We start from the raw sequence: 15,872 nt of genomic DNA on the forward strand, positions 1-15,872 counted from the left end.
GCGTTCCCCATTCCTCCCTGACCGCCCTCCTCATCGTTCTCCTTCCTCCGTCCCCTACCGTCTGAGGTACCCCGGTCGGTGGCTAATGGTGTCTGCTGTGCCCCGGTCGGTGGCTGCTGCTGGGTGCTGTCCTGCCAGTGCCTGTTGGTGTCTGCTGTCTACTGTATACTGCCGGTGGCTGCTGGCTCCCTCCCGTAGCGCCGGTGACCACTCACTGGCCGCGCTGCACCTTTGTCCGTGGCGGCATCTCATCAGCGCTCCGATCCATATCTAGTGGCCGGACCAGCCTCCTCTGCGAGTGTGTGCATACCGCGATACCCGACCTGATAAACACCGGGTGAAACTTAATTGAAACCCAGCCCGAAGGAAGACAGGTACACACCAGTCTATAATCGTGTCTCTATTCCTGTTTGATCAGGTTTCTTGCCTACTTTGTACATATCACAGCTTTAACAAAATACAAACGGGCCGATCGGAGCACAAGGGCGCGCGCTCGCGGCTCTGCAGGGCAGCGGCGGCGGTGGCGCACGGGTTATTGCGGCACGTGCGACGGTCGCCACGGGCCGCCGCACGTGCAGATGGCACGGGAATGACACCAAGCGGTTACTGATGCCGCGCACGCGGAGACCCTACAAGCAGGCGGCGCAATAAATACACAACGGCGACTCGCGCACGCTCGGCCGACACGAAGAACGCCCGCGCGTTCATCGTACGACGATCACGTCCAAATAACGTCCATATAACGTCCATCGGCGCGACGATAACGACTAGGCCAGCTTTTCCACGACGCCGCCGGCTGGCTGAGCACTGGATATGTGAGGGTAGGCGACCGGCGCGGCCGAGCGCAGCCCGTAGCCGTGGTAGCCGCCGCCGGCCGGGATGCCGTAATAGTCCGAGTCATCGGTCTCGACGGGCGGCGCTGCACGGCGCGCGCACGGCACGACGCCCGGCGGCGGCCGCTCGTCGTACGAGGACTCGCCCTCGGAGCAGCGGTACTCGACGCACGGGTCGCGGTACTGGTAGCCGCCGCGCGCCGCGCCCGCCCGGTGGTAGGTGGCCCGCTCGTCGGGCGGCGGGTGTGACGGCGGCGGCGGTATGACGTCCAGAAGACGCGGCTGGCACGGCTGGTGCGCCCCGCCGCCCGCGCCGGCCGGCAGCGTCGGGAAGCCCCTGCTGCCGCTGCTGCCGCTGGCGCTACTGCCGCTGCCGCCGGGCAGACTCTGCGCGCCCGCGTACCCGCCCGGCAGGCTGTACATCCGATTGAGCGGGTTCTGGCGGATCACGCAGGCGGACGCGTACGGACCGTTGTCGCGCAGCTGGTCGAGCTCAGCGTACTCGGCGCAGAGGGCGGCCGTCTGACCGGGCGGGCCGCCGCCCACGTGGTGCTGCTGGTACCCGAGCAGCTTCTGCTCGGACAGACTCGAGTCCTTGTCCGAGTCTGCCGGCCGCCAGTTGCGGTCCACCCACATAGCCTCCTGGCTCTGTTTGCCCCGCGGCGACGACAAGCCCTGCTTCAGCGTCTGCTGTCGCTTCACGTACACCAACCCGATCACCAGCGCCGCCACCACGAACACCAGGAAGCCGAGGAGCGCGATGAACCAGGCCTGGTCGAGCACGCGGCCGCTGTCGCCGGCGGCGGGCGGCGGTGGCCCGCCGGTGGTGAACGCGAGCGGCTCCGTGTCGGGTCCCGTGCCGGGCGCGGTCACGGCCGCCACCTGCACCCAGTAGTCGGTGTGCGGCTCCAGGTAGGTCAGCCGCAGGTCCAGCGTGGTGGCGTTCAGCGTGAAGTTGCGCCGCAGCTGGGTGGCGTTGGACAGCAGGCGCAGCACGAAGCCGGTGAGGAGGCCGTTGCGGTGCTCTTTGGGAGGCGGCTGCCAGTGGAGCAGCACGCTCGTGTCGTTCACCACGCGCGCCTTCAGACCCTGCGGCGGCGCCGACGGAGCTGCAACAGACACGGCGAGGCAGATGTCAGTGCATGGGCGGCACAGATGGTCACATCCGATAGCAGTACATTATAGCTGCATGATATTGCGTTGCACAGAGTTGTACCGTTTGAAATACCTGATATCAGCAGAGACAAAAAGTGAACGATGACAACGTCGTATCGGTAATAACGCTCGACATCAACACGTCACAGATACGCAGCTAGCGGTAAATCAAGTCTAGATTGCAAGGCGTGATACATAATTAGAGTCCAATATGTCCTAATGTAGCCACCAGCCTCGCCACTGCGGTATGTGTTTTCGTGTGACATAGGACCGGACCCGACCCGAGACAGCTGCTGCTGTCTCAATGTATGTCGCTATTGTTTTAGAATTTCGGCGGCGCTCCTGCTACCCACTGCACTGCTGCTTGTTTTTCCCAAAAACAAAGGTTCCACGGGGTGACTCAGGTCTCGCTCGGTGGCAGCACTGCTGATTAAACACCGGAAGGCGGCCACAAAGACGGGCGCCGAGACGGCTCTGCTCACCGCCGTGAAATAAATGAACGACGGGCCGCAGTGTGCGCTGCCGTGCCGCTCAATGTGCACCCGGTGCCGCTCGGGTGCGCGCTGCACGGCATTCTCTCCGGTAATGTGGCGTGCAGGGGTCGTGGCTCGGCCTCTCGGCTGTGACTGTCGCCGGCGCTCCGTCTGGGACGGCGCTGGGGGCCCGGACTGCTCCCCTCGGCACAGCGCTCCGTTCCGCCCCACATCGCGGCGCCCGGTGCGTCTCCGTCTGGCCGTGGCCGCGCGGAGACGCTCGGGACCGACGCACCTCCCCCGCCGCGTGTCTGCGCTGTCAGAGGTGTTCGGCGTTACCCCGAGTGTGGTCCGCACGGGGTCCGCTTTCACCCAAACTCGTGGTCTGAAAATAGTGCGCCGCCCACCCCGTGACATCACCCGGGTGTGGTATTCCAAAAGCTGTGTGTTTTGTTATCCTATACCGGTGGTGACTGACTGGTGACTAACGTCGGTGGCTCGTCCCTCTCCGGGTGTCCCGCGGTGCTCCTTACCGTCCTGCAGAGTGGTGAAGGTGGCCAGCGGCGCGGCACGCCCCTCGACTCCTCGGTAGTACGGTGACACGATCGCCTGGTACTCCGTGTGGCTGCGCAGCGCAGTCAGACGGTGGCTGGTCGCCGCCGGGTCGGGCACGGTAACCGTGGCAAACGGACCGCCAGCCGCCGGTCGGTACCGCACATAGAACCCGTCCACCGGCGACAGGCCCGGTTCCGAGCTCCAGACGAGCAGCGCGCCGGAGGGCGACTCGGCGCGAGCGGTCAGCAGGGACACCGGGCGCCGGTCGAGCAGCTGGCGCGCCTGCTGCTGCGGCGCCGGCAGCTGCGCCACCGGCTGCGAGCGCAGCAGCAGCTCCATGCGCAGCAGGTCGGAGCCGGCCGTGCTGACTGCGCCGCACACGTAGTAGCCCTGGTCGCCGGGCCGCGGCCGGGACAGCACCAGAGAGCCGTTGGTGCCGAGCGTGTGCCGTCCGCCGGGAGCCAGCGGCTCGGGACGGCCCTCCTTCAGCCAGTAGACGATGGGCGTGGGCCGGCCCTCGGCGCGGCAGTCGAGCGCCACCGGCTCTGAGATGTCCGACTCGGCGATCGTCGCCCGGGTGGTGATCTTCGGCGGCGCTGCGGAAGGTCAGCGAGAGGTCAGATCCAGGTCAAACATGGCCAGAGGGAGGTCTGAAGTCATTGTTGATTGTGTTCAGAGGTTGATTGTGTTTTAGTGACGGGATGAAGAGCAGACGGAGTATGTCGTCGTCCGTTCTTTAGTGGTCCAGGCACGGAGGCGCCTGTGCGTGACGGTATCATTTATAATTCCTTGTGTTGCCGCCAGCCGCCAGCCCAGCTGACAAACATTACCGCGAATGACAACGGGCCTTAGAACTAGACACGAGAAATCGGCAACATCCGCCGGGCCACATCAGAGGAGCGGATGGACAGTGAACGGAGCGGGCGGATGAGGTCACTGCGGGGCACTGAGCCAGTCAGGCGGTGGCAATCCAGACAGGGGGATCGCAATACTACACAAGCGCCGAGTGATGCCACAAAGGCGCACAGGATTGATCTAGACAAGCTTCACAACTAGTCGGCAAGTTGTGTAACGCAAATAGCGAGTGTAGTTTCGCCAGCGGGTCGGTCGATTTTAGTCAGCGTGTGATCGTAATATCTCAGAAAGGCGGCGGCTTAACAGGCTTTTGTCTCGGGTTACTGGGTGCGTAATATGAATTCCAAAATAGCCAAACGAGGTGATTTATCACAACAATCCAACTTCATTTCATATCGCCCCAGCGCACTATGGTTGGAAACGGCCTCACGGATGGCCGGGGGTCAACGCGAAAAAAATGTTTTGCCCATAACTTGTTAATGCGTAGACCGACTGCGATGAAACTTTGCATAGGTATACCAGTGTCTTTCGTGCATCATACAGTAACTCAGAAATGACGAGGTCACGTCACGTCACGCGTGTGTGACGTCATCATTGCAAGTATGTTATAAGTCGCCTATGTCTTTCGTTATGTTATCGATATCGCGAGGCATTTTGAACATGTTTTGAATACTGCTATTACTGAATGGATATTGTTGTTATGCTTTAGGGCAAGACATATCAACGTAGTGACGCACAGTGTCTTACTATTGGTCATAAACGGTCAAAAATTTGGAGAAAGAGTATTTATGATTTTTTTTAGATTGGGCAAAAAAGTAAGAAATAAAATGACGATCAAATGACAAAACATGCGTCAGATTAACCCGGCAGTTGCTGGGGTATTTCCCCATCCGCCGTTTGCCCGGGGGGGGGGGGCGTTCAACGCCCCCAGCCGATAACTCGCGAACAAATAGGCGCAGCGAAGCGCACGAGGCGCGGCAAACGAAAGAAGAACGCGACGAGACGATTCACATGAATACTTTAAAGTTGAATTTCGAGGTCACAGGTCGGGTCAAGGTCAGGTCAAACACTTGAAATCGGGTTTTCAGTAGCATGGACTTTAGAACCTCGCAATCGGTGCCTCGCGTTTCGCGTTTCGATTATATCGTCATCAGTTGGTCCTAAATAAATTCAGTCATCAGTTGGTCCTAAGCAATCTGTCACAACTGTCACAACCCTTCATATAAGTGCTAAAAGAGTGTCAGATCAATGTAGGGGTCAGTCAAACATAGGCCACTGGCCAGGGTCAAAGTCAGGTCAATCAGGTAAGCACATAACCCCGAAAATTAAAACTGGTACCTATTCGCAGCCCATGCATGACACATGTTTTATGGGTACTTTTGGGCGTAGAACACGATGGTGACATTCATTTTATCATACGAGTACGTAGCTGGTTGAAAAAAAGATCAATTTCAGAAATGCATGCATCATGGTCGTGAAGTAGGTAGTCACGAGAAATTGCCAACATTCAGTTCAAGATTTTGGGAAATGTAGAACGATGATCAAAAACCATAGATAGCCATTTGATTTGCCATGGTATTGGCAGTGTAATGGCGTTTACAGCATGTCTGTATGTCTGCTCTGTCGGTGGATATCCATATCCATACTCCAGGATATCCATACACGTTTGCACGATATCCATACTCCAGGTGCAGCGGCGAGCAGTTACTTCTTACGAGGGGTGCGGAGTCGAAGTCAGAGTCGGAGTCAGAGTCGGAGTCGGAGCCAGAGTCGCCCAGAGTCGTGGCAACGAGCCAGGAGTCGGAGTCGGAGTCGGGGTCGGTCAGGAGCCCGCAGTGGAAGTCGGAGTCGGTCCGAATCGGAACAGCTCCATCACGACTCCGAAACACTGGCAGGGGTCCGGAGTCGGAGACAGAGTCGGCCGGAGTCATGGCAACGAGTCAGGAGTCGGAGTCGTAGTCGGAGTCGGATTTGGCTCCACCACGACTCCGCAACCCTGCTTCTTACCATCATTTATAAGGATAAGCGATTGCAAGACTGACGAGCCGACCTGGTGCTAACGAAGCGACGGGTAGGTACGCCTCGGGAGATGAAGCTTCACGGACGATTTTGCGCACAAGTGCGCAGTCTGCTTTTACGTTCCCCTTACGCAGAATTGAACAGAGACTTATTCTGCCAAAAAGCTCAATGGAGGTCGATGGAGAACTTTTTGTATGTCCAATGAAACATAAACGTAATTTTGCAAATATTGCTGTGGTGACACTGCAAACAGAATGCAATGCCGTTCCTGATTTTGAACACGCATGGGAAAAAGAGTCACTCCACTCGATAGCCAACATAACAAGGATTATTTTGATATATAATAATCCAGTTTTACAACGTCATGGAGGTACTCCACATGCTATCACCAGCGCGGTTGTTTAAACCTTTGACGGCGCACCAAAAAAGCCACTCTCAGAAACTCCCGATTCCACGTACAATAATGGAGACTAAATGCGCAACTAAATAATTTTTTCTGCCCAATTCAAAACATTTCATCAATTTCCAACAGAATGACACCCCAAATATACATATATTCCGAGATTGCCCACGGCCATCCGTGAGGCCGTTTCCAACCATAGTGCAGCGGTAGATCAAACTGAGGCCAGCTGTAACCGTCGCCTACCGACCAAAAAATGGCCTTTGATCGCGGGTGATCCGTTTCCATATACCGTCTCGGCTGGGGTGGCGAGTATTTCATGTCACATGTGGTCGGCCGCTGGCCGGCGTGCGGCGCAGCGGCCCGCGAACTTGTGACAGCTGACAGCCTCTGGGTCTGTCAGCGACACGGAGGAGGGCCGCCCCCGCCCCCGCCCCGCGCCGGACAGCCGTCAAACATGGCCAAAGTTCCGCCGACATTCCCGGAGTGGTGCCGCTCAGAACTCTCGGCAGTAGGGCGATGCTGACCGGACATGTTGGACAGCGCACTTAGCGGCGGGTTAGCGCAGGGCGGCGCCGGGAGACCTACAAAGAAACCGTCAGCCGCCGCCTGACTGCCCTTTCCCGTCAGACAGCGGCCCGCGCCCTGCATACAGTCCGGTCCTGTACCCGCCCTCGACCCGGTCCTTCCGCCTGTTGCTCCTCGCTTCCTCCGCTGATAGGCCCGCTCTGCTGAGACTGCTCTGACTGACGGCCCGGGCGGTCTGTTCGGGAGAGTGACCGAGTGTGACAGGAAGGAGACCGCCCACCTCCCACAGAGGAGCGGAGGGAGAGGGGCGCACGAAACTACCGGTGCACACTCCCTCCCCTTTTTCCGACTCCCACGCAGCCTTCATTCGATAGAAGTGCAATAGGCGCCGTGCACGCTAAGGCCGGGCAACTGGCTGGTTTGTTTATGAGTTCATGGCACGGGGCAGGCTGCTGACGTCATTGTACCAGTGGTGTGAATTGGTGCACGTGTGTGCTAGGCATGAGTTGGAGTTCGATGAATGCAAACACAGGATTTCAATGGGGCTTATATCATAAACCAGCTGCAAAACTTGCTGAAATTCACACATTAATTACTTTACAGTTCATGAATAAGCTGAACATATTACGGACATAATCACTAATTCATTTAATCGTTACAAATGCTGTCCTCAGCCACCTGTATAAGCTCGGGAGCCGACCAACCCCGCGATCGCCCACCACTTAGGTCCCTCCACGCACCTGTGGTAAGGGGGGCGCGCCGGACTCCGACCCCACCCTCCTCACACCTCCTTCCGGGTCATCCTTATTGAGCCGTGACCAAGAGGCGCGTGCCGAACCCCACCCCTCCACTCGAACCGTTTCCCCTGCCTCTGACCCGAGAGGGTTCACGCCTCACTCCACGCGCCTGGACGCTCTCGAGCGTGGGTCAGCCGTGCGGATCTGCTAACGAAGAAGCGCGCCTATACCCTACCCTTCAGTTCAGACCTCTCCAGCCCGGGTCACCTGTACCCACCTGTAACGGAGAGTCTCGCCGATCCGGTGACACTCCCGACGGCGTTCTCCGCGCGGCAGAAGTACTCTCCTTCGTCCCCCAGTCGTATGTCGTCGATACGCAGGCTCTTCTCGTCGGTGACTAGGACGCGGCCGACGGGTAGCTCGGCGCCCACCCGTTTCCAGACGATCTGCGGCTGGGGGTCGCCAGACACCTGGCAGGTGAGCTCTGCGCGCTGAGAGACGGCGGTAGTGATGTCCTCCGGCGGACGCAGAAAGAACGGCTTCACTGAGGACACAGGGGTGCAGAGAGGGTTACGCTGCTGTCCCGAGGTCGTCGCCTTTGGGTATTTTGTGGCGTAGACACGGTATACCGAACAGAAGCAGAGGTCAGCATGCTCAAAACAAGTTTGATAGCGAGCTGTTATGCAGTTTTCTCAATTTCCTTGTCCCTGAAGGCTTGTCGAATAAGTTAATGTGTTTACAAGTTGAACGGCGGCCCATCCTCAACCCGTCAGACCACAAGACGAATTGCGTGTCATCTTCAGAAGGCAGGCCTGGGCTCGGGTCCATACTCCATACTGATGTTACAGCGGGCTACCTTGCCATCATCCCAAGGCACAAAGGTTGACGAAACTGATTTCGCAAGTCACAATAGCAAAAAATAGACCCGTCCTGATACTGTTTTGGAACGTGCGACATCTTAACATAACATAACCCGATTATGTCACAGCGATAGGGCAAAGTTTGCATTAATCGTAACCGCGCAACAGCACACTGCGAAGCTGCAGTGCATATGTAGACGACGACTGTTCAAAAGAGGACAAAAACTAACAAGCAGTTGCGACGGAAGTGATAATAAAAAGGAACAATCCAATCACATGTCAAGAAAAATGAAGGAATCCACTGCGCTAGAAGCGCTGAATGCGCTGATTTCAGATTCGAAGTAGCATATACAAACATCGTGGAATACCTGGTCTGCGCAGCCTACCCACAATGGTTTTTGTCATGATTCTGATAACATAACGAAAACACAGCTTGAATATTGTCGACGATGGCATATATCAACAGATACGATTGACAGGCCACACATTCAGATTGGTCTGCTTGTTTTCGCAGACTACCGCGGTTACGCGTCTGGTGCACCTCTCCACCCACTCCCCATCCCTCTCCTGGCCGTCTGGAGGGCTGTGCCTTCTCACGTCCGAGGCTGTTTGGGGTGGCATGCGCCCCAGCCTAGCAAATGAGAAAGAGTCAGTCGTTAACTGGTCGAGGAACTCGATCAAATCTTATAGGTCTGTAAACCAGGAAGACGATGGCTGATGTTCTATGTTGGTGGGCTACAGGATTATTTTTGAAAGATTGTCCATATGATCAAAGAATGAACTACTTGGATTTGATGGTACTGTTTCTCAGGCTGCGTACTGTCTTTGTGTCATTCAGCTGCTGAGCGTGAAGTTTGTGGCTGTCAGACACTGCTGAGGGCGATAATCCGCCTGTCGAACACAGTTGGATCGGGTTATGTCACCGTCTCAGCCACTGCCGAGCGGGGTAATCCGCCCACTGACAGCTGCCGGCTCCTGTGGCGCCGTGTCGAAGGCTGCCATGCTGTCCTCGGCTCCCTGTCTGACACTGTCGCCCTGCTGGGTCACGCAGTACCTTGCCGTGTCGCTGAGCCCGGCTGCTCGGGCGGTGCCGTGACGCGGCCGGGGCGCAGGCGGTAAAAGCGAGTGCGATCGGCGGCGCTGACATATGGGATAATTTACGACGGTCGGGTTGGTCCCGGTGGCGGCCGGGCGGGGCCGGGCCGGTCCATTACGGCACTGGACATCGGTCACCCCAGCCGTCAGTCCGGCGGCGCGGGCGGGGGCGGGGGCGGGGGCGGGGCCGGCCCGCCAGCTGGTGTCCACGGCACGCAGCCCGTCGGCCCACCGACGCGCTGTTGTGACGCCGTAAAACGTCTCCATCCCAATAAACTGATGGCGAATTACCGTCCGACCAACACGCGGCCGGCCCGGCTCGTAAACCCGTCCGTGGCCCGCCGGTGGAGCGGCGCGCCGGAGACGGGCCGGCCGGCCCTCCCATCGGACGGCCGCAAACGGCGTCGATGAGTCGACCCGCCAACTGAACCGTACTCGACAGCTTTATTCACATCCTCAGAACGGATGGTGGACGTTCCGGGAACGCAGTGGCGCCGCCCCGTGTTTCCCGAACGCCGTGTGCGTCCGTGCGGCGCCGCGGTGCCGAGTTTAACGAGCGCTGGATCCCGGGGGCTCTATTTGCCGGTCTGCTTTAAACACAGCGCCGGGCAACATATCATCTGGGAGTGTCAACTGCGGTGGGGTCTCAGGCCGGCGGTGACCGACCCGCTGAGTCGACCGGCGGACAGCACAGCTGTCTGCGCTCGAATCTGTCCGAGAAAAGTAATAAAACCACCGTCGTCCGCTCATGAAATGCACTGCATGACTCAGGCACGCTCGTAAACCGAGCCCTGCGAGCCATCAGAACATCTGAAGTGAAGCATTACACATGCTGAGAGTTGAGACAAAGCGCTGCCAAATAGGGGTAGGCGATTTTCATCGGCGAGATAGATGGTTGTCCATATATGATTAGGGTGCAACAATACCCTGCACGATAACGGCCTGCTATTCACGAGCGCCGCTCTCAATAGGCGGGATAACGAATAACCCGCAGCTTAATCGCCGCTCTGCCGGCTGCATACTACATTCATCATGAATTATGCTAAACCAACAACGGGGTATTTCTGGTGCGTAATGCTCAGCATATCCGGTGGCCACATGGCGTTAGTGTTACGGTGATGCTGCATAGGTAAGCAATGTTTCAAGTTTTTTCTTCACTGTATCAGTCACATTTTCTATGCTCAAGAAGAGCAAGACAAAGGTCAAGATAAACAGAAGGTTACTTATAGGTAGCAATTAAATCACCGGAGCATCAAAAGCACGCACATTGATTTTGATGACGTACTAGGAGTTTTGGGGACCAAGTTATTTGAAATCGGTAGCTGGGAAAATTAAAATAACTGGGCCTGTCGTATCTGTCGATAACCCTGGCCTCTGCCTTTCCGTTGTGCCACTGAAGTTTGTGTTTCCGGCTGGCCACCGTGCGGCCCTGTGCCCGGCTCGTGCACTCCTCCCTCCCCGCTGTCTACGAGCGGCCGGCAGGGGCCGCTCCGCTACCCGCGGGGCGCTCCTTATCACCCCGGTCCGTCCCAGCACCGCGGTAATTAGTGGTGTGGCACGACTCGGCTCGCGCCCCAGACACACGTGACGCACCGGAGACAAACGCGCCACGTGCAGCGCGCTGGGTTGCGTCGCGTTTGTCGCCGGCGTCGGATGTTGCGTGTCGGTCGTCTTGGAGGCGTGTGGGATGAGACAATTATCACGCTGTCGGTGCAATGATACGGTTGTTTATCAGAGTAAAAACAGACGTCATTCACCGCGCGGCGTGACGAAGGGAGCAAAAGCGATGCATTGAGAACAGCGACTTACGCATACTGAACTATGGTATTGGTATGACGTAACGTTGACGTCATTGGCCGTGGACAGCGGACTTCCTGTGTGTGTGATGTCACTGACCAGGGTCCATTTCATTGAGTGGCTCGTGTAGACTACTCACTCACTCAAACTGCACGCTCCCAGAGTCGAGAATTGGACCATTCCACTCTGCCGTCCGGTCCCCAGAGAATCAGTTGCTCAATGCTGCAGCGGGCCACATCCCAATCTCCGCACCAGGCGTCTCACTGCGCGCACCGGTCGTCTCACTCGCAGCCGCCCCGGACCGGCACACCGGTCACCTGCCGGTCTTTGGCGCTATCGCCGTGAGGATCGGACGCTCCGTCAGTGAGCGAGCCGGCGGACACGGCGCACGCGGCGGCCGGCAGCACACCGCCACTCGACGCTCGAGCACGGACAAAGGCACCTCAGACCGCCGCCTCCCGATATAGACCCATCCGGGCGCGCGGTGTCCGTCAATGGCTGTTTGGAGACTATTCTGGCGCCTCGTGTATTGTCGGTGTGGTGGTATTTGCGGACTGAATGGTGTTAGGAAGATATGCGCTGTCAGCGAGGTTTTATTAGGTTGTGCTTTTGTATTGATTCTGCTCAGTGATCAGTTCTCACAGCTGCCAGGAAGGGCGACATTTCCGCGTAAACTGATCAGGAGAAGGAAGTCTAACAATGTTCACTGTGCAGAAGCATTTCAAAGGAACATAAGTCACTGCGGACTGTGAGATTATTTTCATTAGCGCTGAGGCGTCACACTGTGCAGGAGTAATATTAATGAAACATGGCTCAGCGGCAGCGACACTCGACTGAATGACAACTGCCTCAAACGCGCCGCCCCGCGCTCTGTTTAATCAAGAAACATTGCCGAGCGCTCGCCATACATTTGATCCGAGGCGGTGCACGGCCAGATCAGATGTCGGAAACATAATGCAATGGCCGCTGGAAGTCCAGTGTGAGATTGCCTTAGTTCCTTTGTTCCGGTAACCAATACAAATGAGGTCTAGAGGCGCACACGGACACGCCATCAGAGGCGGCGCGCTTTGATACAGTTGCAGCGCGGCGGCGGCGTGCGCGGCGCGGTGCGGCGACTGTCGACCTTGTGCTGCCAGTTTGGGGCGGCGGGCGGACAGGCGGCAGGCACAGCCTTCCCTCCTGCCTCGCCTCCCACTCGGCGGCCCCACGGCCGGTACCGACGCGTCCCGCGTGCACCTGTCCGGGCGTCATCAGGCCTCCGGCACGCTCCAGCCCCCGGAGGAGCCGCCGAGGACTGGCGGCCGAGAGCACTGAGCAGTAAGCACCCCCGGCACGTCCCGGCCTCCGGACCGGAGGAGCCAGCAGGGCTGGCGGGCGTGAGCGGCCTCCTCCGTCACGCATATACGGCCCTCGGAGAAGCCTCTGGTCGCAGCTGACTGCCGCCGTCGCTAACCGTCAGCCGAGCGGCGAGCCACGACCCCCACCCTGCCCTGCCGGCTGCTCCGCGAACTGGCCGCCGCCGTAGTCACTGCATGCTCCACTGAAACCGACCTGCCGACCGGCCTGTCTGTCAGAGACGTGCAGCGACAAGAGCGGCACGGCGGGGGCGGCCGCGTCCGTCAATAGCCGTGAGACGGATGGCCACCAACTGCACAAGACGGATGGCCGGATAGGCTACTGCGCCGATGCTGATTCGGCTGCCGTCCTTGGTGCGATCATTCGTAGCTGCGTGTATAGCCCATCAGCTGCGTGTGTGACTCGCAGAATGGACTGGTAATTGGGACTCGGCGCGGCGCTCCCTGAAGGGATCAGCCGGCCGGGCGGGAGCCACCCTGGGACTCCGCTGGGAGAGTACCGGGAAACCCGAGACCGGGAGCCTCCCGGACGGCGCCGGGGCGCGGCCGCTGCTCATCAGAGGTCCTTCTGTGCCGCGAGTACACGGCTAATCACCTCCTCCCGCGCACACCTTGAGCGGAGTGGAGCCTGATGAGGCTGCAGGGCATGGGCAGCAGCCGCCACTGGGGCCGGCTATTGTTCTGTCAAGGTAATACCCCGCCCTTTCCCTTTCATCCTCCCCCGCACGACATTACCGATACATAGCCTGCCGCCCGCGGTAACCCCACTCGGCCCCCGCTGCTCGCCCCCGCCGCGGCTGATGCATGCGCTCCCGCCCGGCCCTGTATCTGTCTGCCGGCCGTGAGGGCACGCAGAGACCGGCACGGCCAACACGCGCCTTACAGCGCGCCTTACACCGGCGCCGACCGACTACACCTGCCCCGCCCCCGCGCACACCGCACAGAACATATTGCACAATTTATTGGCGCGCCTGCCGAAATAGCGAGCGGTGCGCTCGTTGGCATGCGCGCGCCGGAGCGGCGCCCGCTTAGCGGGGCGGGCAATTTGTCAGCGGGGGCTGCCGGCGGTACAGAGGAGCTCGGCTGACGGCGAGCCCGGCTCGGCAGCTCGGCGTCGTCATAACGGCCGTGCAGCTCGTCCGTCCTGCGCCGGCCGCACTATCTAGATCGGATATTTACATTTTCGGACGCGCCGCGCATACCGGCTGAAGTGATGGCCGTCCGGTGCGCGGCCGGAGCGGGCGTAAGGCAGTTTATCGGGGGCGGTGTGCGCGCGGCCGACCGCCGGACGGTGCTAATCCTGCAGAGGACGGGACGAGGCGAAAGGGGCACACCGATCCGGAGGAGCGTCGCGCGGCTGTCGCCCGTCAGTTGCGCCATCGGTTCCCATCTACCCCCGTCTGCGGCGAACGGCCTGGCGTCTGTCTTCTGGAGAACACACCCCCGAGACAGACTGAGAATACACTACCGAGAACAGAGCCGCCGCCGAGACACTAACGAAGAAGCGTCCGACAATCGCAGCACAAAGCGGCGCCCGCCACAGCCTCCATTACTGCATTGCTTGCTATTCATGCGGTATCACCGCGCCGGCCGGCTCAAAGCCCGCCCTTGTGGCGTCATGCAAGTCACTGAGCTGCAGCCGAGCGCGGCAGAATATGTGCCCCAGACGGTGTCTGAGTTTCACTGATCTGTTTCACAAACACGGTTCCCGCCGGGCTCCCCGCCCCGGCTGCGGTCGGCCGTCGCCGTCCCGGCGGGTGAGGCGCTTCTCATGCAGCCGACGGCGTCATGCAAAGTGGACGGGGCACGCACGGCGGCGGCCTCACAAATAAGGCTGCCGTCGGCGGGCTGACACGTCGACCACCAGGTGTCGCGGTGACACCGACTGACACCGGCGGATAATGTGACACCGCCGCCGTCCGGGGGCTATCCGCTCTCCGTGTCCGGCTGTCTGTAACGGCGCGCCGTGACACCGCCCGCACTCCATTTGTATTGTATCGACACCATGTCACGGAGCCAGGGCGGTCAGTGCGACCCACGGCCGGACACGACCGTTTATAAGTAAAACGGGCCACTGGATAGCAGAGATGACCGCAATGCTCATATTCACGGCCAATTTATTCGATATTACACACCACAATCACACACTCATATTCAATGCATTTGAGTGTAGAGCTGAACCACAAATCAAAACGCAATACCGGGAATCCAATCTGGAAATCAGATCGCTCGTTTCAGAGAGACATCACGACCGTATATGGGCTCTGGCGCGTCAAAGTCGTATTCACGAGGGTCGCCGTGTACGCCATATCGGTCGACGGCGGCGGGGACACGATGTAGCGCGGTCAGGTCACTTTGATGGCACCATGTCACCGTTTTCGGCTCGGGTGCTCCCTCCCGCCGGGTAGGCTCAGTCCCCTGCCGAGAGACGTTCGATTTCCCGCCTGCCTGTCTGTCCGTTCCACTTGTCCCAGCTGCACGGGGCCTGTCAACGTCAGTTTCCGCTGCTGATTTCAAGTGTGAATCATGGATTTGCTACTTACAGGACCACGCCGAGAGGGGTGCATACTCTAGGGAGGGATCTCTGATCGCTGCATAATTCCGCGGCTTTTCGACCATCGTAAGTGCTAAGGCGGGATTTCACGCCAATAAGTGTCACAGAGAATCATTTGATAACGAGTTGCACTAACCTGCTTCATGAATCACCGATGGCGTGCTATACGAGACTCAATTTGGTGGTGCGTGAGGACGTACAAGGAGCGTAACTTGCAAAAGATACGTTTCAATTTACATTTACAATGCCCAGATACTGAAAGGATATTGCCAATAGCCTGCTTCGTGCACATCATGCAACGGGCTATAAATTGGTCATTGGTCAGCTCGTATTCTGAATCGTCAGTCCATGACATGAGTCACGTTTCGTTTTATCATAAACCGTGAGTCGGAACCCTCCGAGTCACCATGCGGCATAAAATGTGAGCCAGCCTACCCAAACATTACGAACCATGAGCCAAAGTTTCATGCTCACCATGGTTCGCGAGCCTCATGACTTCGCTGACTGCGTCTCGTGAGTTTTCACTCCACACGGCCTGCAAGCTTTCCCTGCCCATTCGCCTGGTCCTGTGACTTCCTTTTCCCTCCTTCCCTCCTTAAGTCCCGTGGGCTTATCTCCTTCCCTCTACAGTGCCTTGCATTCCTCACTCCCCGATA

The 15,872-nt window shown here is 58.5% G+C and overlaps 1 protein-coding gene across 1 annotated transcript in view; it reads right to left on the minus strand.

The window, feature by feature from the left end:
- Positions 1-387: 387 nt before the first annotated feature.
- Positions 388-15,872, minus strand: part of LOC122384137 (roundabout homolog 2-like) — a 44,988-nt gene continuing 29,503 nt past the window's right edge. The window contains exons 4-6 of the mRNA XM_043371170.1: positions 7,833-8,099; positions 2,995-3,612; positions 388-1,942 (exon numbers count right to left, since the gene is read on the minus strand). Of these exons, the coding sequence (XP_043227105.1) occupies positions 768-1,942; positions 2,995-3,612; positions 7,833-8,099 (2,060 nt within the window). The 3' untranslated portion in view covers positions 388-767. The remainder of the gene's footprint in view (positions 1,943-2,994; positions 3,613-7,832; positions 8,100-15,872) is intronic.

This window comes from Amphibalanus amphitrite, unplaced genomic scaffold (genome assembly GCF_019059575.1).
Source record: "Amphibalanus amphitrite isolate SeventyFive unplaced genomic scaffold, NRLGWU_Aamphi_draft 000182F_arrow, whole genome shotgun sequence".
Taxonomy (NCBI): Eukaryota; Metazoa; Arthropoda; class Thecostraca; order Balanomorpha; family Balanidae; genus Amphibalanus; species Amphibalanus amphitrite.